The sequence below is a fragment of the Hippopotamus amphibius genome, chromosome 2 (genome assembly GCF_030028045.1).
Source record: "Hippopotamus amphibius kiboko isolate mHipAmp2 chromosome 2, mHipAmp2.hap2, whole genome shotgun sequence".
NCBI classification, from domain to species: domain Eukaryota; kingdom Metazoa; phylum Chordata; class Mammalia; order Artiodactyla; family Hippopotamidae; genus Hippopotamus; species Hippopotamus amphibius.
Window position 1 is genome coordinate 186,183,793 of NC_080187.1, and position 25,784 is coordinate 186,209,576.

A 25,784-nucleotide genomic window follows, 5' to 3' on the forward strand; every position below is an offset into this window, starting at 1 on the left:
TTTTGCTTATAAGCTTCTTCCTCTTGTCTTTGCTCTCCACGTGGCCGATACGGTCCCATTTTTTAGGGCTCAGCTTAAATGGCAGCTTAAGAGAGAGAGAGACCTTATTTTATGGGACGTTCCCCATCGTCATTCTCTCACTCAGCCTATTGTTTGCTTCACAAGCAGCCCATCAATGCCTTCTGAAAAATTTAGCTGTTGTTATTAGAGTCAGGGGATCCTAAAACAGCTCTAAGTCCCCCAAAGCAAAAGGTAAGCCTGCTGAATTTTGATGTAATCTTTGTATAAAGAGTCCCATTCCTAAACCTAGAAAGTATACTAACAAGATTAATGACACTTGTTTGGCTTTGGATTTCCTCTCTCATATCCCCTGATTTAGGCAATGCTGTGGCAGTGTATGAACTGGCTGATATACTCATTTTAGTTTCAGGTTCACCAATGGTGTATTTATTTACGGGTTTCATCAGTCTTCTCAATTTGCTAAATGATGCTTAACATAATCTGATGCGCTAATAAAGATACTTTTTTTGTTCTTATGTCAGAATCATGTGATCCTGTTACTGACAATAATTTCCGATAACCCTTCATGTAACGTCTTAGTTCTTTCACTGCAGCTTTAGTAGCCACTGAGGTTAGTATTTATTCAACAGTGCCTGCCGTGTTTGTGGCCACCTCTCTAAGGCAGGCATGAAGTAAGCTAGAAAGAGCTTGGGCCTTTTTGAATGAGTCAGAAATGGGTTCAGATACTCCTTCAAGTACCACTAGTTTTCCCAGGCAATATGTCTAAATTAAGTCTTCATAAGACAGGGATAATAAAGAGGGGAAGCGGGGGTGGGGTGGGATGAATTGGGAGATTGGAGTTGACATATATACGCTGATATGTATAAAACAGATAACTAATAAAAATATATTTTTGAAAAAAATTAAATAAAAAAGAAAGACAGGGATAACACTACTACTCAGATATCACTGTGGCCACACCGTGTCATCACTGTGATGATAATGTGCAAAGGCACAGAGGGCTCTTCTCTATCTAAGCTGATGAGGCTGCCTTAGTTCCCTGTTAACTAGTAACACTGTCACCTACAGGGGGAGTCCTGCGGTGGAATTCAAGGTTGATCAGATTTTCCTAGGCACCCCTCAGAAATACCTCCCTTTCTCAAAACATTTCAATTCAAAAGATTCATTTAAATTATAAGGTGGCAACAAGATCAAATGTTTTCATCACTATCTACATTTTTGAAAATGTTGACCCAGCACTTTTTTTTAACTCTTAATTTGAAATAATTATAGATTCACAGGAAATCATAAAAACAGTACAAAGAAAGTCCCCTTTACCCACTTTGCCTCAATGGTAACACCTTAAATAACTAGAGTACAATATCATAAACAGGCAAATCACACTGGTACAATCCAGAGAGTTTACTAAATTTTACCAGTTTTACGTGTACTTGTGTGTGTATAGTCATACATAACTTTACCACCATAGATCCATGGCCCAGCACTTGTCTCTGAGAGTTGCTATACTCTTTTCAAAATCTAATAATAAAAACAATCCATAGGTTCTGTATCTGAGGATTCAACCAACCAGATCAAAAATATTTAAAAAAATCCAGAGGGACTTCCCTGGTAATCCAGTGGTAAAGAATTCGCCTTCCAATGCAGGGGACGCAGGTTCGCTCCCTGGTTGGGAAACAAAGATCCCCCATGCCATGGGGCTACTAAACTTGCATGCCACAACTACAGAGCCCACGTTCTCCGGCAAGAAACTATGATTTTTAAGGATTCACAAAACACAGATACAGTGAAAGTGGCTTTGGAAAACATCATCATTTAACATTTTGATTATAAAATATATCCATTTTGGTCTTGTCTCAGAATATATAAAGTTGGAGATGTATTATTATTTGACCTTTGATATAGCTAGGCAATCAGTCACACTGAATACTGGTATGGTTTTGGCTTGCTGCTAGAGGAGGTTTGTTGTTATTGTTTTTGACTACTCTGGTTGTTCAAAATAAGGAACTTAAAATTCTGAAAGAATAGTAATTAAACTCAAATTCAGGAACGAATACCAAACTGTAAAATTAACCATTAGACAGCATTAGTCCACAAGAACATTCAGATTCAAAGCAGAGTAATTTTTCTCAAAATGAAGACTGCAGCAGGGCACTGTGAGGAAAGCAAGAGACAGAAACTACCAAGGTCATATCTTTTTGGAACCTGATGTCACACTGATACTAGTCATCAAAATATACCAGTCACTTACATCAACATCTTTTTCCCAATTATCTTTCTCCCATCTACCTGCCTTCTGCTCCCAGTCACTGCTTACAGAAGATCAGAGAGCAAAAAAGAACCAGATTATTTATAGAATCTGTGAAACAATGAAAATGTTATGCCTGCTCTCTCTCTTTCTAGAACAGGGAAATTACTATACTTTGTTTTCTTATCAGGTGACAGAAACACAGAGAAGCCCCTAAGAGAATGTTCAAATAAAAAAACCTAGGAACAATACTTTGTTAATTTAAATTAATTATAGGTCTAAGTTTCAAACGTTAGCTGGTGAATTTTATAATCTTCTTTAGCTTGTAAGCATAAATAAGCAGAGAATGCAATTAAATTTTTTCTTGCTGTGTTAAACTTTAATACTCACATGCAAATTTTGTCAATCAAAAATTATTAGCACCCAAGGTGAGAAAGTTGAAATAATTCCTAGCTCCTCCTGAATCTAGTCTTACAAGCAAAATTTCATTATTTTATTGCAATGTTAACTCTCTGTATTTTAGAAAACCCATATAAAACATAAATATGAGGGACTTCCTTGGTGGTCCAGTGGTTAAGAATCTGCCTTCCAACGCAGGCGACACAGATTCGATCCCTGGTTGGGGAACTAAGACCCCACATGCCATGGGGCAACTAAGCCCACGTGCCACAACTACTGAGCACAAGGGCCACAACTAGAGCGTCCATGTGCTCCAACTACTGAGCCCACACAACACAATTAGAGAGAAGCCCACATGCAGAATGAGGAACCTGCACGCCAAAGCATGCCACAGCGGAGGATCCTGCACACCACAATAAAGATTCAGTGTGCCGCAACTAAGACCCAATGCAGCCAAATATAAATATTAAAATATATGTATATAAATAAAAATATAATAATATATATTCCAAATCGACTCATACAATGTATTGATATTTTCTCCAATTGTTAGCCCATACAGTTTATAACCCAAATAGCCATATAGAAGAGAAAAACACAGGCTCACCTACTTAAGGTCTCTAAGGACCCAAGGCTGTACGTTGCCTCTCTACTTTATATTCTGTTTATATATCATACAAATAACTAGTTATTATATGCAAACAAGTTCACTGTGCTGTAGACAGTCTTTTAGTCTTTTGACACTGACAACACTTTAGAATATAAAAAACTTTCATTAACAGGCAGTAAAGCCTATGTGTTGTCCTTTGCAGATAAAAAAGATACACTAATATATTATTATTATTATTAATCAATGTGTGCCTTGCATTTATGTTTTCAGTGGTAGTGATTATCTTGCATTAAGCTCTGACCAAGTTACCCCTGAGAGCAACAGAATCTTCTGAAATCTAGCTGGTTGGGGTTAGGGATGCAATTTGTGGTAAGCCTAGTCACCCTCATAAGGCCTCATTAACTGACGCTCTAAGAAAATGTTTCACTGACCACAGACAAAATGGGGCCAGTAATCTTCACTGCCTGCTGTCCCATAGCATATTAACATACGACATGCAGCCCTCGAGCCTTCGACAGATACATTACCTACTTGGACATTTCCTTCTGGTCAACAAATTAGCTTACACAATTTGAACAATCAGCAATTCTATACACCAGAAGAATCACAGCAGGAACAGTTAAAATGTTACACGATGAACAAACCTAAAACTCTAATGAAGTATGTTCATCCAGAAGGGAGGAAACACACACACATGTGCCTCATGCGTGGACATGGACACTGTCATCATCAGTTAATTAAACCACATTTCTCAGGACGTATTAAAATATTATTATTCTAGGGACCTCCCATACTCATTTACAACACCCTCATCAGTACAACTAATGAAGACAGAGACTAAATGAGAGAGAAGAATTAACCCACAGAACTTATAAAGATGATTACCTGGTAGTCCGGTTTTGTAAAATAATCCAAAGAGGAGATGTGGTCCAGAAAGATGCTGAATTCTGGAGGGAGATGTTTCAACATAAGCCTGTGATCATACCTCTCCTTAATAGAGCCCACTTGTTCCTGGGAAGTAAAGAGAAAAGGAACCAAAGTCAATATCTCTTGGCAGCTACACATTAAGAGCCTCTCAGTAATAGTCTCAAGGGTATGCACTATGGAATGATACAGTGGGCAATTAAGCATAAAGCAAGAACTGAGCTCTTACTAACAGCTAATAGCTTAATAAAACACTGCTTTAAGGGGGCGAGGTGGCGGGGACTATAATGCAGTTCTGCAAACAGATAACTCCCCAAAAGAAAGAGCTGCCCTTAAATCTGGTCTACTTTTCCTTATCAACACATGGATTTATAGTTTTCAAATCAAACAATATACTGTGACAATTAAAAGCCTAACTGACTTATAAAAAAGAAAAAAGAGAACTAGTGAAAATAAAAGCTAAGAGGGAGGGCTAGAAAGCAAATCAGAAATGACAATTGTACTTAAATTAGTATCTATTCTCCGCATACACAGAAAAAGTCATAACATTAATTATACCTCTAATATCAGCTCAAAGAAAGAAAAATATACATATTGGGATACAGTGAAAATGTTTGTAACTTTTAATTCTTAAGCATAGCTATAATCTCAACAAAAATGCCTACCCAGAAGAAAGTTTTACTCCTCCCCTACCAAAACTGACATTTCCATTTCTTTTTAAAGGTTATCTATCTATCTATCTATCTATCTATCTATCTATCTATCTATCTATCTATCTATCTATCATCTATCTATCTACCTATCTATCTATCTGGCTGCGCCAGGTCTTAGTTGCCGCACACAGGATCTTCACTGCCGTGTGCAGGATCTTCAATTGTGGCACGCAGGATCTTTTTACTTGCAATATGTGGGATCTAGTTCCCTGACCAGGGATTGAACCCGGGCCCTCTGCATCGGGAACACCGAGTCTTAACCGCTGGACCACCAGGGAAGTCCCGACATTTCCATTTCCATAATTACCTTGTCTTTTATTTTTCTCCAAGGCAGCTGACCAACCACAAATTCCACCAACATGTAGAATAAGGACCAAAGGTCATCATGTCTTCCCATTTCCTTCATAAGCAAAAGAGAATTCAGTCACATTACATTACCACTCCTTGTGAGTATATCACCTTATCTAAGGCCTAATCATTGTGTATTATTTTCCCATAAAACTATCTGGTAGGTACATCTACATATCTGTATAGCTATACAGCAATCTACATCGCAGAACAGATATACCGAAAAACTTTTGATACAAAGAACACCCCAAAACCCAGAAATGCTGGAAATAATATAATTGAGACCATTAATTAATGAGTTAATTAATTAGTAAAGGAAGATGGTTGCCAAGGGCTTGGGGAATGGGGGAAAGGGGAATTAGTGTTCAGTGGATACATAGTTTCAGTGCTGCAAAATGAAAAAGTTCTAAAAATCTCCTGCACAATAATGGGACTATACTTAACACTACTGAACTATATACTTAAAAATGGTTAAGGTGGTAAATTTAATGTTATGTGTTCTTTACTACACACACACACAAAAAAGCAAAGGAAATCTTAAGAGCCAAAATTAAAAGAAAGCTGGAAGCATGAGAAGCAACCTAATACTGAAGCTTTGGCTTTGGCTGTTTTGGGGGCATCTGTCATAGGTTTATCAACCAGGGTTTTATCAATCATGAAGAAGACAGATGTAAAAGCATTGAGCCTACACAAAACAAGAGCTGTAACTGAGACATTTCCCCACCTCTACCCCCAGCATATAGCTAGGACCCTCAAAGGGCTATCTTTAGCGCAATATTCAGTAGTTATACTATAATAATTTTTTTTCTGTAAAATCTGACCACTATCAAAGAGATAAAGCAAGTGGTTAAAAAAAAATTTGCCCTGAGGATTTGTTACCATAGGCCTCACTCAGATTTGGGGTTTAAATTTATATAGTTTGTGTGGTCCAGGAAACCAAGCCTAGAAATTAAGTGTTTTCTGGGTGATCCTGTCCTCTAGTAATGTCAGATGCAAATGAAAATCCTCTCAAGGTAAAAGCACCCTTAAATTCAGGCCTCATTGAAGTCCTACAGATAAAACCCCACCAAATAGAAGTTCATGAAATAAGAATATTTAAAATGTTTAAACAAAAATAGAATCAAAGTCACAAGAAAGGAAGCATATTCTCTCCCCCCAAATAAAAAGACCAATGAGATTCATAAAAGGAATAAAAAAGAACATCTGGAAATAAAAAGCACAAATATGAAATTAGAAACTCAACGGACAGGGAATTCCCTGGCGGTCCAGTGGTTGGGACTCCGTGCATTCACTGTCAAGGGCCCAGGTTCAATCCTCACTCAGGGAACTAAGATCCCACAAGCCATGTGGCATGGCCAAAACAACAACAACAAAAAAACCCACGCTCAGTGGATAGGTTATAAAAACCTCATCAAACACACTAGAAAAAGAGAATCAATGAAGAAACTATCTAGAATGCAAAAAAGAGACAAAAAGAGAAACTCTGAGAGTGAACTTAAAAGGCATGGAAGACAGAACAAGAAGGTCTAATACACATCAATTTGGAGATATGGAAATAAAGGTATACAGAGAAAGGAAAAGAGGCAATGTTTAACAAGTAATGTCTGAGAATCTTCCAGAATAGATGAAAGATGTGAATGTTCAGATTTAGGAAGCATAACAAATCTCAAATAGAATAAATATAAAGAAATCTACACCAAGGCACATTTGAGCATATCTGCAGGACACCAAAGACAAAGAGAAGATATCAAAAGTAGTCAAGAAAAAAAGGACAAATTAAATACAAAGAAACAACAATTAAACAGACAAAGATCTCAGTAGCAACCACAGAACCAGAAGAAAATAAAATAATTTCTTCAAAGTATTGCAATAAAACAAATATTAACAAGAGATTAAAATACAGGAAAATAATGAGATGAAGTAAGCAGAGTTCTTCAAGTATTTTGAAAAGTCCTTGTATTGTTTGGGAATTAGTCATATTAAAAGTTAAGATTCTCTAAATAAACTTGCTTTCACTTAAACAAAACAACAAAAAAAGGTTAAAATTTAGGTACCCCCAAAATAGAAATGCAGTGTATTACGTTTAGAAATTATCAAATCAGGGTCACAGAGTACAGAAGAAAGAAGTATATTAGAATTACCTGGGAATTCTTTTTAAATTAGACAAGGCCCTCTCAAGGTTCCACTAGTTGCATTCCTGCATCACCACATCTACTGACAATCACTGTTGTGCAGCTGTGTTACTGTGTAAAGCATTCTACTCCTCAGGTTTGTTGGGAGCAGAAAAGGGTAAAAACTACTGCTATACACTATCAAATTTTTCTTCCAAGATTAATAAGCAGGTTAACAGAGCAACTGATAGAGCATTCTATGCTGGAAAGGCTTTTAAAAGAAATCTCTACTCTTCAAATTTAAAAAAAATATACATATATAATTTCTTTCTAGTAGCTATTTTGGAAGTGCTTATATAGCTATTATGATCTCTGAAAATGTTTATGCTTATCTCAAAAAGACTGTCCTATTCCAAAGATTCCAATGTGGACATATTCTTTAACAGAACTAATTAGAAAGCATAATACTTCCAAAATTTTGCAAGAATCTATCTGGAGAATGAGTACTTTCTTTTCAAGGTAGAATAATTAACTAAATACCAAAAATAAAGCAACACTGAATCAAACCAAATGAGTTAAAATGCTTGGCAGAGTGCTATACACTGATAAAAGTACTTTTCCTAGTAGCACAGACATATATATAGTACCAACCATAAAACAGATAGCCAGTGGGAAGTTGTTGTGTAATAACGGGAGTTCAACTCGAGGATGGAAGATGCCTTAGAGGACTGGGATGGGGAGGGTGGGGAGGACTCAAGGGAGGGTGGGGGGGAGTTGAGGGAGGGAGGGAATATGGGGATATGTGCATAAAAACAGATGATTGAATTTGGTGTACCCCCCCCCAAAAAATAAATAAATAAATAAAAATAAAAATAAATTCCTTCTCAAAAAAAAAAAAAAGTACTTTTCCTATTTTCAATTTATAATCACATGCTAAGAAACCAAATTAACTGAAGCATAGCTTATAAAACCACAGGATTCTCTTCCTATTACAGTTAGCATTGGTCAAGTTTTATTTAAGCAATTTTGGCTTCACAGAACAAGAATAAGGTAACAAAAGATCAAGATAAAATTTCTCTTTATTTTATCAAGGAATCACTTGTTAAATTTCTCAACTCTGTCCACAAACAAGTTCAAGGATGGAGAATCCACTGAGAACTCATCTTTCCTACTCATAACTAAGGTTCAGGATGAGAAAAAAAATATTAGAGCAAAACAAAAGGATCAAAGCAAAAAGAGAGAGGAAGAGACAAATTTAAAATATTTAACCCAAGAGGAGAGGTATAATTTACTAAGATGAAAAAAAATTTTTAAGTTGCTATACTTCAGATCTTCATGAAAACAAAAGTTTGATGGAGAGGGAATATCACAGGTTAGATGTATATTACAGGTAAAATGATGACCTCCTTCACTGGGTATTGATAATATCAATTCCCAAATAACTTCTTGCAATAGAACACAGATGTTTTATTTCTTCAAAATTCTATATTAAACTTGTTAATACCTATTTATATCTGATTAAGGACACAAGATTCCCCATAGACACACATACACTTAGCCATTACATTTTCTGCCAAATTCAATTTTATTTTCTATGCACACATCTATTATCTATCCACTATACACGTTACCACACATTAGTATTTCTAACACCTTTCCCTCTGCTCCCAAGCACTTTCCACACCTCTGTACCTAATGTAAAGAAGTCAATCTGATTCAAGTATCAGCATGCTTATACAGTTACGACTCTAGTTCAGGTACCTACCCTGTTCCGATGAGCATTGATTGATGCATAACGAACTGTCCCTCGAAAGCCTGCCACAGCTCGAGGCTACAAAACCAAGCAAAGAATAATAAATGAGCTTTAAATAGCATAAGATTCAGCACACTTGAGCCCATGAAGTAGAAGGGAGAAATGTGTATTACTGTCAAGAAAACACTACTTAAATTTCTTTTTTAATAATTGTGAAATTATAAAAATTAGAGAATATCTTTAAATCATATGCTTAAAACATTAGTTATCAATGAATCCCATTTTAGTTATCAATGACTCCCACTTTTTCCTACCTACATTTTAAAATAAATTAGGATTTATGACAAATATACTCTGTCCATTAGAAAACATAAATGCTTTCATGTACCCAGAATCATGCCAAGCATCACAGTATATATATTAATATTTAGGCTCTGGTTACAAATAAGTACATTAAGACTATGAGGTCTAAGTAGACCAAGATGCCAACCTCTTTGTGTCTTGGCTATGTCATTCAAACTCAATTCAAAGACGGTGGCAACTTGTACCTCTCCCTGCACATTAATTCAATATTCACAAACTCATGGGTATCTATTGTGTGCCAGGTACTGGGAATAAATTCAACATAATATGTGATCCCAGTCCCAGAGAGCTCAACTTAGAATAAAGTCCAAACTCTACTTATTTGGTCTTTAAGACCTTCCATGACCTGGCATTGGCCTCATTCCAAAATGGATTTACTTGTGGTTTCTCCTACAACCAATTTTGTTTCTAGCTCAAGACTTTGTACCTGCTATTCTCTCCAGCTAGGATGCCATCTCTCTGCATGCTGCCAATGGTTAGCTCTTCTATTCCATATTAAGCCCTCTGCTTGAATGTCACCTCCTCAGAGAAATATTCTTTAGTCATCCTAATCTAAAATACTGCCTGCCCCTGCAACACCACTCTCCTCTTTTACTCTGCTTTATTTTTTTTCACAAAACACCTTTCACTATCTAAAATTAATTTTATTCATATTTTTTACTTATTTGTTTTTGCCTGTCTTCTTCCATTGGAATATAAACTCTGTGATGGCAGGGTCTTTGTCTTGCTCCTTTTATAGACATAGAAACAGGTTCTAAGAAGTTAAGTAAACTTGTCTGAGGACATAGAATTAGTAGGTGATAAAATCAGGCATCAACCAAGGTCTTTTGACTTGAAATTATACACTGTTTCTATTCTACTGCTTCACGAAAATCAAGTCAGTAACTTAAAGATTCATGGGTGACATTGTGTGACGCTGTAGCTCAATAGGAAAACTGACATACTTAAAAAATGATCATGGCCAATAATTTTCATTAGTAGACTTTTTTGGTCTCTTTTTTAGTAATTTCAAATTATCTTCAATTAATATGTATTACTGTTGTAGTCTGAAGAGATTACAATGAATGTTATTTTAAAAATCTTCAGTTACCAGAATCGTTTTGGTCATACACTACAGCATAAGATAAACATTCTATGTGTTCTTCCTCCGTTTGCTCATTTCTATAATCTATGTTTATTCATACTGTCTATTTCTTCTTTCATGAAATTATCTCTTCCCCTTTAGTTACCCCTTTTCGTTTCAAGATTTAACTATTTTTAAAATGTTCTTTGTATTTAATGACAAGTCTCAGTAATCAGAAGTTTCTGCAATCTATTTAAATCCCCTTTATTTTCTTAGCTGCCATTCACTGACAATCACAGTCAACAGATCTCAATATTTTCCTAAGACATCATGACTAACAGGAATATCTAATATTTTCAATTTGGTTGATGCAACTCTGAGGTCGGAGATCTCTCTTCCTAGAAGGAAAATGTTTAAGAGGTTATATGAAAGCCTACTATCAACACTTTTCAGCAAATAACATTTCAGAGGTTGTATTTTTCTTCATTACCTGACAAGAGAATTCACTAACACAAAAATGTTTTTGTAACATGTAATTTTGTCCAGCTATTTTCACTCCAACATCTGTCAGGATGAAAATCTCCAGACCCATTATCACATTCTGCAGCCTAGTTCATGGTTAATTGGACACCTAAACTTCCCCTGATGGATTCTAGCCAAGAAAAGCCCAGAACACTCTTTCCAGTTAAGAGTCCCTTGGTCTGGCTCTGACCTTACTTCTGCCACGGAAAGGTTGACACAGAGGTAAAGAGAGATCAACTGTCTAGGGAGATCTTGATGTGATCCCTCAAAGAAATAATACCAGGTCAAGAAAATCCAGCCACTGTATATAATGAAGAAAAGACCACCCAACCCAACTGGGGAAAACAGCTATATGTGCAGATAATTCTACTTGAAAGCAGATTATAATAAACATCATTAGCAAAGTACAATGATCTATGAAAGCCTAAGAGTGGTAAGGATTAGTTCTATTTGGTGAGTGAGAAGAAGGAAAAGTTCTATGGGAGAAGGATGTCATGAATAAAGCAACACCTGGAAATAGGTGATCTCTTAAAACTTCCCCAATTGATGGTAATTTGGCAATAGCTATCAAAATTGCAAATGCATACATTCTCTTTGACCCAGCAATTTCATTTCCGGAAATTTATCTTACAGATATACACTTTGCAGTGTATATAATGGAATACACCTTGCAGTTGCAAAAAGGAGTGAAGAAGCTCTATATCCTGACAGGGAAAGATCTAGACACACTGTAATGTGAAAAAAAGAGAAGTGCTGAAAGTACATCATGCTACCTTTTGAATCAAAAAGGAAAAAAATGAGAGTATACATTCATATTTATTGTATATACATAAAGAAATTTGGAAAGAGTACATTAAGGCACTAATAACAATATAGCTACCTCAAGGTGGAGGGAGGGGTAAGGGCAGTACAGGAAATTAGTGGATTTGGAATAGCACAGGTGAAATGGGGATTTGTTTTACTGTTTACCTCTAAAATTTTTTCAAGTCAGGTTTACTAAGGTATAATTTACATACAATAAAACTCACAGTTTATGATTTTTGACAAAGATATACAGTCATATAATTACCACTGCAATCAAGATACAGAATTTTCTATTACCCCAAGAGTTCCCTTAACACCCTTTACCGTCATTCCCTTCCCCTGACTCCCAGTCTCTGGCAACCTCTGGTTTCTGTCCCTCCTTAGCACTCAGAATTGTCTGTTTTTTTAGGTTTAACTATACTAATTGCTGTGTAATCATATCTCACTGTGCTTTTAATTTGCATTTCCCTAATAACTAAAGAAGTTCAGAATCTGTTAATGCTCTTATTTGCCATCTGTATTATCTTTTCTTTAATGAAATGTCTATCCAAATCTTTCTTTCATTTATTTTTATAGGTTTGTTTTTTCACTATTGAGTTTTGAGAGTTGCTTACAGATTCTGGATATAAAGTCCTTTGTCAGATATGTGTTTTGCAAATACTTTATCCCAGCCTGTGATTTGTCTCTTCATTTGCTTAATAGCATTTTTTCAAAGTGCAGAAGTGTTTACTTTTGATGAATTTTTAATTCTTTTTTAAAAAATGTATTTCTGATATTCTTTTTTTTTTTTTTTTTAATTTACTTTTTGGCTGCATTAGGTCTTTGTTGCTGTGCGTGGGCTTTCTCCAGTTGTGGCAAGCGGGGGCTATTCCTCCTTGTGGTGCATGGTTTTCTCATTGTGGTGGCTTCTCTTGTTGCAGAGCTCAGGCTCTTAGCACATAGGCTTCAGTAGTTGCAGCACACAGGCTCAACAGTTGTGGCACACAGGATCCAGAGCACAGGCTCAGCAGCTGTGGCATGTGGGATCCTCCCAAACCAGGGGTCAACTCTGTGTCCCCTGCATTGGCAGGCAGACTCCCAATCGCTGCACCACCAATAATTCTTTTATTTTTGTATCATACAAATATGTTTTCAAAGATTATGTTTAAAAACATCTTTAAAGAAAAAGTAAAAAGTGAGAGTTGTTAGCAACCTAATAGCATGCTTTATTAAAATAAATACCTAGAAACCAAAGCAATCTTGAGAAAAAAGAAAAAACCTGACGGTATCACACTCCCTGACTTCAGACTATACTACAAAGCTACAGTAATCAAAACAGCATGGTACTGGCACAAAAAACACACATCAATGGAACAGAATAGAGAGCCCAGAAATAAACCCACACAATTATGGTCAATTAATCTATGACAAAGGAGGCAAGAATAAACAATGGAGAAAAGACAATCTCTTCAATAAGTGGTCTGGAAAGACTGGACAGCTACATGTAAAAGAACGAAATTAGAACACTGTCTCACACCATATATAGAGACAAATTCAAAACGGATTAAAGACTTTAATGTAAGACTAGAAATCCTAAAACCCTCAGGAGAAAACATAGGCAGACAGTCTGACATATATTGTAGCAATATTTTTTTTTGGATCTGACAGGCAAAGGAAACAAAAGCAAAAGTAAACAAATTGTACCTAATTAAACTTACAAGCTTTTGCACAGCAAAGGAAACCACTGACAAAATGAAATGACAACGTACTGAATGGAAGAAAATATTTGAAGATGATATGACCAATAGGGGTTAATATTCAAAATATATAAACAGCTCATTCAACTCAACATAAAAAAAAAAAAAAAAACCTGATTAAAAAATAGGCAGAAAACCTGAATAGATATTTCTCTAAAGAAGACATACAGATGGCCAACAAGCACATGAAAAGATGCTCAACACTGCTAATCATCAGGGAAATCCAAATCAAAACCACACCTGTCAGAATGGCTATCATCAGAAAGAACACAAACAATAAATGTTGATGAGGACAGGGAAGAAAGGAAACCCTCATACACTGTTAGTGGGAATGTAAATTGGTGCAGCCACTACGAAAAACAGTCTGGAGGTTTCTAAAAAAACTAACAACAGATCATAGACCATATGATCTAGAAATTCCACTCCTGGGTGTATATCCAAAGAAAATGAAAACACTAATTTGAAAAGATACATGCACCTCAATGTTCACAGCAGCATTATTTACAATAGCCAAGATAAAGAAGCAACCTAAGTGTCCATCAACTTATGAACAGATAAAGAAGATAACACACACACACACACACACACACAATGGACTATTACTCAGCCATAAAAAGAATAAAATTTCACCACTTGCAACAACATGATGAACCTGGAGGGTATTATGCTTAGTGAAATAAGTCATTTAGAGAAAGACAAATAGTGTATGTTATCACTTATATGTGGAATCTAAAAAATGAAACAAAGAAATGAATATAATAAAACAGAAACAGACTTACAGACATAGAGAATAAACTGTGATTACTACTGGGGAGAAAAATGGGGAGAGGGGCAAGATAGGGGTAGGTGATTAAGAGGTACAAATTACTATATATAAAGTAAATAAGCTAAAAGGAAGTATTATATAGCACAGGGGATATAGCCAATATTTTGTAATAACTTTAAATGGAGTATAATCTATAAAAATATTCAATCACTATGTTGTACACATGAAATTAATAATATTGTAAATTAATAATACTTCAATTTAAAAAAAAAGAAAAAGAAAAAAGCACATACATATTTAAGTGAAAATGAAAAAGAAAAAATAAATTGAGCCTTAAAGGACTGACAGAATTACAACAGGAAGAAAAAATGCATTTTATTTTTTAGTTTATTTTTTAAATTAATTTTTATTGGAGTATAGTTACTTTACAATGTTGTGTTAGTTTCTACTGTACAGCAAAGTGAATCAGCTATATGTATACATATATCCCCTCTTTTTTAGATTTCCTTCCCATTTAGGTTACCGCAGAGCACTGAGTAGAGTTCCCTGTGCTATACAGTAAGTTCTCATTAGTTATCTATTTTATACATAGTATACATAGTATATTATATATACATATTATACATAGTATCAATAGTGTATATATGTCAATCCCAATCTCCCAATTCATTCCACCACCCCTCTTTATCCCTTGGTATCCATATGTCTGATCTTTCTCTGTGTCTCTATTTCTGCTTTGCAAATAAGATCATCTACACCATTTTTCTAGATTCCACATAATTCAAAAAGATACATGCACCCCAATGTTCACTGCAGCACTATTTACAAAAGCCAGGACATGGAAGCAACCTAAATCTCCATCAACAAAGGAAATGGATAAAGAAGATGTGGCACATACAATGGAATATTACTCAGCCATAAAACAGAACAAAACTGGGCCATTTGTGGAGATGTGGATGGACCTAGAGACTGTCATACAGAGTGAAATAAGTCAGAAGGAGAAAAGGAAATGTATTTTAAAAAGAACACAGTGAACAATGCAAAAAGGGACAAAAATACTGTTAAGTGGTAGGGAAAAGAGTTTGGTATGGTTGAAGGAAATGGTGAGAGAAAATAATGGAAAAGTAGGTTGGAATCAGATTACGGATGGCCTTAAATGTCATATTATGTTGTCTGGCTTATAAGGTAGAGGCAAATGGAATTCATAAAAAATTTTAAGTAAGGAAGTAACATGATTGAGAAAGTGCTTGGGATGTTTACTTCGCTGGAAGTATAAAGGATAGATTGGAAGGAGAAGGTAGGGAGACCAATGAGGAAATAATTTCAATAACCCAAACAAGAAACCACAAGACTAGTATAAGGACAGAAGCAGCGAAGGTGGGGATCAGTGTTAGAGACAGAATGAGCTCCTCAGGAGAATAAATCCAGAAGAAAGGAAGGACTCTAGGTAGGAACCTAGACCTACTGCTACCAAAAGGAAAGGATCAGGAGGGGGAAAAAAGCATGGAGAACTGTGTAATAAAACCCTCAATGGAAATAAGAAAAGAGCTGAAATTCTGGAATGGTAACATTTTAAAATTTTTCTTAAGTAGGACACTATAGCCCTAGGCACTGGAAGTTTCAGCTGAATGGTTAAGAAGGAAGCAGCAGGAGAAACACAGCATTCCAAATGCTTAGAACAAAGGGCCAATGCAAGATGCCAGCTGAAGGGCTAAAGAAACTGGGGCATCCTCTAAACCAGGAGGGAAAAAAATGAACATGCAGATTTAAATTACTAAGTAAATAGAAGTTCAACTTCCAAAACGGTATGGATCGAAGTACTGCAAATACATAGAGCGAGACACACACAACTTCTTTGTATCTCACATCCCTATTTGATACAATTAATACATCTTAAAGGTGATAAACAGTAGAGGCTCTCAAAACCAACCACATAAACAACTCACTAGTGTCACCAGTGTAACAGATATGATCTATCATTCCCTTTGTAATGCATTCTGACTGATGGTCCTATACCATAAGTTTGGAAAATAAATATACATTTATGTTTTGAGGGAGTTTCTTTGTGGTGATGGAATAGTTTTGTATCCTGATTGTGGTGTTGGTTATATGAATCTATATGTGTGATAAAATTTCATATACCACCCCTCCCCACAAGGAAAAGTGCGTGTAAAAAACAGTGAAATCTGACTCAGGTCTGTACTTGAGTTAATAATAGTATATCAATAACAATTTCCTAGTTTTGACAATATATTATGATTATGTAAGATGTTATCACTGGGGGAAGCTAGGTGAAGGGTCCCTGATAACTGTGCTATTTTACAGCAGCTCCCTGAATCTGCTCCATACTTCAAAACAAGTACCTTAGGTCTATAGAAGAAAGAAGAAAGCAAAACAAGGGACTGGTTAACGCAAAATACAGAATGGAGGTTATGGCTGCAATGGCCACTATAATAACAACTTAAAACTAAATGAAATTTCAAATTCAGTTCCTCACTTGCTCTAGCCACAATTCAAGTGCTCAATAGCCACATGCAGCTAGTGGCTATCATATTTGACAGTACACATATAGACACTTCCATCTTCGCAGTAAGCTCCATTGGACAGTGATGCTCAAAGAAGAGAAAGAGATATGATCAGGAAGGGACCAACCCTAAGAACACTTCTAAGGTGGTAATGAGCTATTACTTAACTTAGATGGAGGTCATGGATGTTTCAACATTCTTCCTTAAGATTTATATATATATATATGTGTGTGTGTATATATATATACATATATATATATATGTTTTTTTCACTCTTCTAGAACGTACATAGCAAGACAAAAAAAAGAAAAAAGAAATATTGGCTTTTGCAGATAAAATGATGGCATTCCTAGAGAATCCAAGCAACTTAATTCAAGTTTCTTAAAAGCAATAAATAAACAAAATTGTATTATATGAAAGAAATCTACAAAGGCAACCTTTGATTTTATATTAGTGGAACAATATAACAAAATGATTTCAATCATAATTATGATCCAAAAAGTATGAAAGTAATTTTACTTGAGATTTAAGAGTTTTAAAGAAAATTATGAAATCCTACTGGCATAAAAACTCTAAAAGGAACTAGCTATTAATACATAAATAAAGGGAAAGTTAACTCCTTACACAGCCACACCACAGTGATATTCTCTCAACCCACTTCCCTCTTTCTTCCATAGTGCTAAACTGACCCCAACCTTGGCTAAACTCAATTCGTAGACTAAACTGTACCTCTAAACAAGCAGTTAAAAGTATCCGGAGAAAAAAACACAACCATACTGACAATCTCACATTTAATATCCGTCATACTCAAATGAGCTTTCAGCACAGCCCAACAATCTATTATATTCTCCTGGTTAGTTTGCTCTCTCCCTTTCAATAATAACTATTTCACGTGTACTCCTCTCTTCTCAACCTCCAACACCATTTTGCACTCTCAGCAAAAGGCCTTGTCTCTTTCTTCACTGACAAAAAAGCCACGAGAGAACTTTAACTTCTACCACCAAAGCTAAATGCCTACCTGTATCTGTGTCCACTTATTCTACCTTTTCTCAGTTACAGTGAAAGAAGTGCGCTTGCTCTAATAATGGGCTATCCTCACCATTGTGCCAGGATTCCTTCCCCTATTGGCTTGCAAGTACTTGGCTCCTATGATTGTTCCTGCTCTGTCCTACATCATCAATTTTTTTTCATGTCTCCTGGAACATTACTAACATTAGTACTTGGGCATGCTACAATAGTTGCCATTTTAAAAAATTAATTAGGGAAGGAAGAAAGGAAGGATTTTACTTTCCTTACAACTACTTTCCTGTTTTACCTATATTCCCTTTCTCCATATCTTCTCCCCAACATTTTCTTTAACCTACTCCAGTTAAGTTTCCACTGCTCTATAGAATCACTTTCATAAAAGTCATCAGTCACTTTCATCTTGCCAAACCCAGATGGTCAGTTCTCACTTCCTTGACCTATCAGTAGCATCTGTTGCAGGTGATGACCACCCACATATCTGAAGCACTTTCTTCACTTGGCTCTCAAGATACCACACTCTCCTGATTTTCCTCCTACCTCACTGGCCAATCCTCCTCCCCACTCTTCTTTGCTAATTCATAGTTCTTTTCTACCCATCATGGTGGATAATGCTAAAGTGACCCAATGGCTCAGGCTCAGCATCTCTCTTCTTATCTAGCTATACCTTTTCCCTAGCTGATCTAACCTAGTTCCATTTTTTAAAATTACCATTTACTTTTAAACACTGGGAGCAAATGATTCTTAAATTTATATAATCTCCATCCCTGATTTCTCCTTTGAGCTACAGATTACTATATTAAGTCAACTTCTTATTATTTTCATCTAGAATCTAAGAGACATCTTAAACTTCACTTTTAGAAAACAGAACTCTTGTTTTTCCCTCATCAAGTCCGCACTTCAGCCTTCATCCCTATCATGGTTAACAGCATGACCATCCACTCGGGACAGAAATTTAGAAGTCATTCTTGACTCTTCTTTTCTCTTCACATTCCAGTACCAAATCCAGAAGGAAGTCTTGTGAAATACATCTTTAAAATATATCCTAAATAATAAGCATTTTCCACCATGTTCATTGCATCCCCCTAATGCCCTAAGTCCCAGCCACCATCAATGACCACTGGACCATGGCATTAGCTTCTAACTTCTCTTTTTGATTCCATTCTTGCTCTCAACAGTCTCTTCATCACAGAGTGATTAAAAAAAAATCCTAAAAATTGAAAAACTGTAGAAATCGGATTCCAGAAATATATTCAAATCCAATAAACTACACAGAACCTAAGTTCTTTACATACCTGACTATCAATTAATGTAAGAACATTGATAAAACTGAAGATAGTCTCCCCACAATTTCAAGGCACTTAAATTCTCATGTGGCTATTTTTTAAATATAACCTACTTCTGTATATAACTCTATAGTTAGCTTATTGAGAGACGTAACATATTATGCAACAACACGGCTTCCTATCACACTTAGAATGAAATCCATCTCTTGGCAAAATCATTCACATTCTCAGGCCTACCAACCTCCTAAACCACGTCTCTCTCCACCTAGCTCCTCACTATGCTATGCCATGCTATAGCCACAACAGCCTCCCTGCTTTTCCTTGAATACATCAAACTTACTCTGCCTCAGAGTCTTCGCATTTGCTGTTCCCTTTGGCTGGAACATTCTCTTTCCATATAATTACATGGCCTGCTCTCATACACTTCATTCAACTCTCAACTCAATACCTCCTTAGAGAAGTCTTTTCTAACTAATACCTCTAAAATAGTCTCCCAGACTCATTGCCCAATACTCTCTATGTCAATACCCTCCTTTCTGGGCTTTTTGGTAGAATTTATCACTATCTAAAATTAGGTATTTATTTGTGTATTGCCTGTCTTCTCCACTAAAGTATAACCTTCATAAGAGCCTCATTTTGGTCTGCTGTTCACTGCTGCAGTCCCAGCACCTAGATCCATGCCTCACACATAATTTGCGCTCATTTAACAAGTGTTTTATAAGTGAATAAATAATAACCTCATAACATTCTAAAAACTAAAAACTTAAAGAAAAAAAAGCTACTTGGAATAGAAATGAGATTCCAGAAATATTTTCAAGTCTAATAAGCTTCATTAGGCCTAAATTCATCACCTGCCTTGCTATCTATTAATGCAAGACCTTCACTGGAACCAAAATGATTCTCTTCTAATTTCTAGGTGCTTAAATTCTCATGTGCCTATATATTTTTTAATAAATTTATTTATTTATTTATTTATTGGCTGTGTTGGGTCATCGTTGCTGAGTGCAGGCTTTTCTCTAGTTGCAGAGAGCAAGGGACTACTCTTTGTTGTGGTGCGCAGGCTTCTCATTGTGGTGGCTTCTCTTGTTGTAGAGCATGGGGCTCTAGGCATGCAGGCATCAGTAGTTGTGGCATGCGGGCTCAATACTTGTGGCTTGCGGGCTTAGCTGCTCCATGGCATGTGGGATCTTCCCGGACCAGGGATCAAACCCATGTCCCCTGCATTGGCAAGTGGACTCTCAACCACTGTACCACCAGGGAAGCCCCTCATGTGCCTATATTTTAAGTATAATTTATATTTATTGTATACAAGTCTATTATATAGTTAGCTCATTCAAAACCAGTGTTTCAACTTCTGTGCAATTAATCTGCTAGAAATGAAAATCACAACCAGTACCAAGTTGAAACAAACAGGTATAAAAAAGTTGACTTACAATGTTGTGTTATAATGTCTATCATACTTCAATAAAAAAAAATTTTTTTAAAGTAGACATTAAAGAACTATAGTGGGAGATCAACTGCCAGTATGACAATATGAGAAGCTCTAATATCTGCTCCCCAGTAAAACTAGTAAAAATAATATAAAAAAAATAACCATAGCCTCTGGAAATGGCCCTTAGGGCTAACAACAAATGATGAAACAGCTAGTCAAGAAAATCCATGAAAACTCAGTAAGAAAAGCCAGAGTCCCTGATATCTGAACCCAAACCACTCCCCCTCCTTTCTCGCTTCCAGATCAGCAGGGTGGCTCCACTCCAGGATGCTGCAGCCAAGAACACAGGGCTCCCTCCTTCCCCAGTTCCCAGCCAGGGGGCTTTCTTCATGTACGAGTAGGACTTCAGCATTTCTCATCTTCTCCCAGCTGCCTGTTGCTGAGGAGGCCGTCCTGGGCAAGTCTGGTACAGAGGCAGACGCTCCTTTCTTGCACCCAGCTTCCACTCATGGAATGAAGGCTCTACCTTGGCATGGTGTGCTGAAAATATTGGGGCCCCAAAAGCCCTTCTCGTGGCTCATAAGCTAGAATACTCTCCATGCCAGGAGAGTCAAGCCAAGAGACCTCAGGCTACTGCCCCCGTCTCAACCTGAGGGCTCAGCTCCTAAGAGAGGATGTCATTCAGGGAGAAGTCTGCCATAGTCCTCAGCCCCAACTCCAGAGCCCTCGGTCAGAGATTTTGTCTAGGGACAGAAGAAGCCCGTAAAAAATGTATCTCCTAATCTTTTCCCAAAGGAAATTATTTCATTTGCAACAGTGAAGTTAATTAAACTTAAGACACCTCAAAAATAGTGGAGGTTGTAGTGAAGAGAATTGGGAGGCTCTGTGGATCTAATGAGGATACAGCCCAGACTACGGGCTGGCCAGGTGAGAATCAGGGGAATACGGCAGCTGGCGGAGCCCTTCTGGGGTGAGCACAAACATCAAACTATAACCTCAGAAGGGAATTTCCTGGCAGTCCAGTGGTTAGGACGCTGTGTTTTCACCGCTGAGGGTCCAGGTTGAATCCCTGGTCAACTAATCCTGCAAGCTATATGGCATGGCCAAAAAAACACAAAACTATTCCATTTTAGGAGCCACAATTTTATTGGATTAGATTGTCAAGGAATGTACCTTGGGGCACTGTTTTAAGCAACAGAGCAATCAGCCAACAATCAGCAGGTTTAATAACTGGATGTGGTTAGAAAAAGTGTAGAGGAGAGGCCCACCAGTACCACTTTCATTCCAGTGTGACGATGGGCAGACCCAAAGCTGCACTTCCCTGGGGAGCAAGAGAGACTTAATACTATGTGCTGGGGGGGGGAATAATCCTGTCAGTCACTAAGCAAATAAACAAGCAAATAACACTAACAAGCCCTGGAAGGGAGGACCAGTACTCAGAATTGCCATATTACCTAAAATACCCAATTTCCAACAAAGAAAAATTTTAAGACATGCAAAAAAACAGGAAAGTGTGACCCATACATGCGAAAAAGAAGTAGGCAACAGAAACTGCCTATGAGAATGACTAGATGCTGGATATAACAGGAAAAGATTTCAAAGCAGGCATTATAAATATGTTCACAGAACTGAAGGAAAGCTTTATTAAAGAAGTAAGGAAACTATAATGACAATGCCATATCAAATAGAGAACATCGCTAAAGAGAAATTTTAAAAAAGAACCAAATGGAAATTCTGGGTATGAAAAACACAGTAACTGAAATAGAAGTAGTGTAGGATGTATAAAGAGACTCAGACTGCGAAAAAGAACCTTGATTCTAAAGGGGTAATATGTGTTCTTATAAGACCACTCTAAATCTGTGTCTAATGTACATGTTTTTAAAAGCCACAACTCTCAATAATAAAATTAATTAACACCCTCTATAACATGATCCTAAAACCTATATGATCCTTCTTGGATGACATCCATTCTGATAGACAATTAGCATTTCTTTAAAAAGAGTGATACTATAAACAGTAAGTTAATTCTCAAATATTTGATAATAATATGAAAAATCTTACTGGTCTGACGTCACCACAGGAATTGGTAAATTGTCGAGCCAAGCCAAAATCAAGCATATAACATTTCCTACATGTACTAGGAAAGCGACCCATGGCAAAGTTTGACTAGAAAAATAAAGAAGGAAAATATACATATTATTATTATACTTAGTCCTTATACCTTATCCTTCACCTATTTTAATTCTTCTACTTAAACTCTATATAATACACGTCCCAAATATACTATTCCAGTCAATGATGTTTACTGGATGTTAATACATAATTTTGCTGCGGGTTCTATTAATGCCTAGGATCAAGTGAACTTGGAGCAACAAAAAATTTATGTGACTGTATAAAGTTACACAAAACACAACACTGACTTAACTAGAATCAGTACTCTAAGTTCCTTGAAATTCCAGTCTAAGTCCCTACTTAAATGAACAGCCAACCCTTACTTTTTAAAATGGGAGGAACTAGGAGTGAGGAAAATAGAATACATAGTTCAGAAATTGAAATGAATTTCCTATAAGCATCATGAAGCTGAATTTCACTAAGTATAAAAATTAAAATACAATTCAGGGAAACATTTCAAAACAGACTGAAGGAAAATATGCTTTGTATTCTTCCCTTAATAAAAATAAATATAACATTAAATGACCACAAACTTACAAAGATGGGTATATAAGTAAGGGAATTTATAAAAGCAAAAGTCAAATTGTTACAGAATTGTTAGCTTTTATTTTAAAATACTGTTCTACTTAGGTAGCTTTCTAATCAAAATGGAAACTCTTCAATCACCATGGTTCTCAAATAATGACGTTTAACTTGACATAAAAATAAAAGCAGGAGAAATCTAGATTATATTAAGTCTGACTCAACTATGTTAATTTTAGTTGGCATTTTCATGTAAACTGTTTAATTTTAGAAATCATGTAGCAACAGATGGGTATAATTTTCAACTGCAACAACCAACATATGATAAATTTATAGTAAATACAGCATATCAGAAATGGGTCATTTTCCCCTGTGGGTATACAAAAACTAAGAAGGAGAAAATAAAAGCACATTTCACAGTTACAGAAATGACAATTTCTAAGAAAAACAGAATAGGGAAAAATACTACATGCTGGCACCGTAGCACAGGAGAAAAAGTAAGCTCTTTCATAATTGATGGTTTCTTATAGGTATAATTTGTCACTTGAGAAATAGTTCAAAGAACACTATGCCAACATCTAAAAGCAACATATGTATGTATTTTTAACCAATATCAGGAAGACTGACTATCAATTCAGGTGTAAGGCTAAGTAATTATCAATGTTAACACATATAATAATAACAGTCAAGCATTAATAATTTTTAATTTGGCGGCTGAGCAACATTTTCATTGTATGAGAAAAGCTCTTGATTATAAGTTATAGTTTGTAATCATCATTTTTTTAAATTAAAAGGCAAGTTACAGTGTGCTTTAAGTTTACACCTTTGCCACAGAAATTAAAATATTACCTTACCTTGCATTTAATATAGAAAGCTACATCTGTAATTTACTGTATCCCATCATATGATCAAGAGTACCAAGCAAACTCATTCTGTGCTCTGGCAGGAAAAGGCCCCCCTACCGGTTTGATGTCTCGGTGCAAGAATCCCACAGAATGGATGCTCTCAATAGACTCCAGAATCTGTCTACCCAACCGAAGAATAGTGCTAATGGTGAATGTGCCCCGGGACTGGCTGCGGCGTAGATCCGCCAGATTTCGACCCTGTGGGAACCAAATAATCACTTTCAAATATGTATAAGAGAACAGAATTACTCATTTAGCGTTAAAAAATGTTTTGACTGGAACAGTAAGGAGTTTACCCAAATCATGATCTCTCACTCAAGAGAAGAGATTCTCTTAATACATGAACATTTCAGACAAATTTAAGAATAACCAAAGTTTTTAAAAATTTTTTTTGAATGAAGGATTCTTTAACTGCTATAGTTTTACTTCAAAAACTTTTCAAAAGTTTCACACACATGATTTCATACAATGCCATAATAACCCCTCTTAAAAATCTCCTACCCCTACATTGCCCCTACTCCCTACTTCCCTTGCCCCACTGGTAATCACTACTTTGTTCTCTATATATCTGTGAGTCTGTTTCTTTCTGTTTTATTCACTAGTTTGTTGTATTTTTGGATTTCACATATAAGGGATATCATGCAGTATTTGTCTTTCTCTGTCTATTCTGTCTATAACATCTGAGGCATCATGTTTCCCTTTGTCACTGATGTCATAACAAAATATAGTCTTGATTACTTAAAGAAGCTATACATACACAGGGAGGTAATTCCTCATTACTGACTAACATACATTCCTATACAAACTACTTAACTTTTCTATGTTACAGTTTTTTTATAGAATGGGGCCAATAATAACTTACCTTTCACAGTTTTGTAAGGATTAAACAAGATCCATGTAGTGTTTGGAATTCTGTCTGGCACACAATATGTACTCAGTAAATGCTAATTACTGTTGTTATAAAGAAAAATGATATGAAACAAATACTCACTTATAGCAATACATTCATGATTGCAATTAGTCCTTAGCACCCTAAACAGAAAGTGTTACTCCTATTTTACAGATGAGGAAACTGAGCCTCAGAGAGTTTAAATAATGTTAATCTGTTAAGGTAAAGTTTGACTGGAAAGTGTTCTTCTTCCAATTCACAGTGCTGCTCTACCCAGAAGATTCCTTATTGTATAGGTAACAAACCAGCAATCGGATGAGAAGAGCAGCCTACAATGCTGCAGTTCCACCTCCCGAAGAATGGAAACTGGCTCCTATATCACAAAGGGATTTAAACATCCCAATCTCTCTATACCCCAAATTTACAGTGTATGTTTGAGATTAATACCACTAATACCATTACCTCAACTAAAGACAGCTGATTCACTTCTTAAAAAGTAATAAATTCTTAAATTACTTAAATACCACTTAAAATAAAATATTAAATAGTAACCAAGTAATGTAAGAATTCAATAATTACAGAAAAGTCACAAAGCCTTTCATACTTCATATCTTCTTTAAAAATGCAGTTTTCCCACAGCATAATTGGTAGT

At 36.1% G+C, this 25,784-nt stretch overlaps 1 protein-coding gene across 5 annotated transcripts in view; it reads right to left on the reverse strand.

The window, feature by feature from the left end:
- TTBK2 (tau tubulin kinase 2) overlaps positions 1-25,784 on the reverse strand; it is a 137,572-nt gene that overhangs the window by 41,572 nt on the left and 70,216 nt on the right. For all 5 annotated transcript variants that reach the window (XM_057722977.1, XM_057722975.1, XM_057722974.1 and 2 more), the window contains 5 exons: positions 24,301-24,441; positions 22,706-22,810; positions 9,137-9,202; positions 5,220-5,312; positions 4,161-4,286 (listed from right to left, as the gene is read on the reverse strand). In XM_057722977.1, the coding sequence (XP_057578960.1) occupies positions 4,161-4,286; positions 5,220-5,312; positions 9,137-9,202; positions 22,706-22,810; positions 24,301-24,441 (531 nt within the window). The remainder of the gene's footprint in view (positions 1-4,160; positions 4,287-5,219; positions 5,313-9,136; positions 9,203-22,705; positions 22,811-24,300; positions 24,442-25,784) is intronic.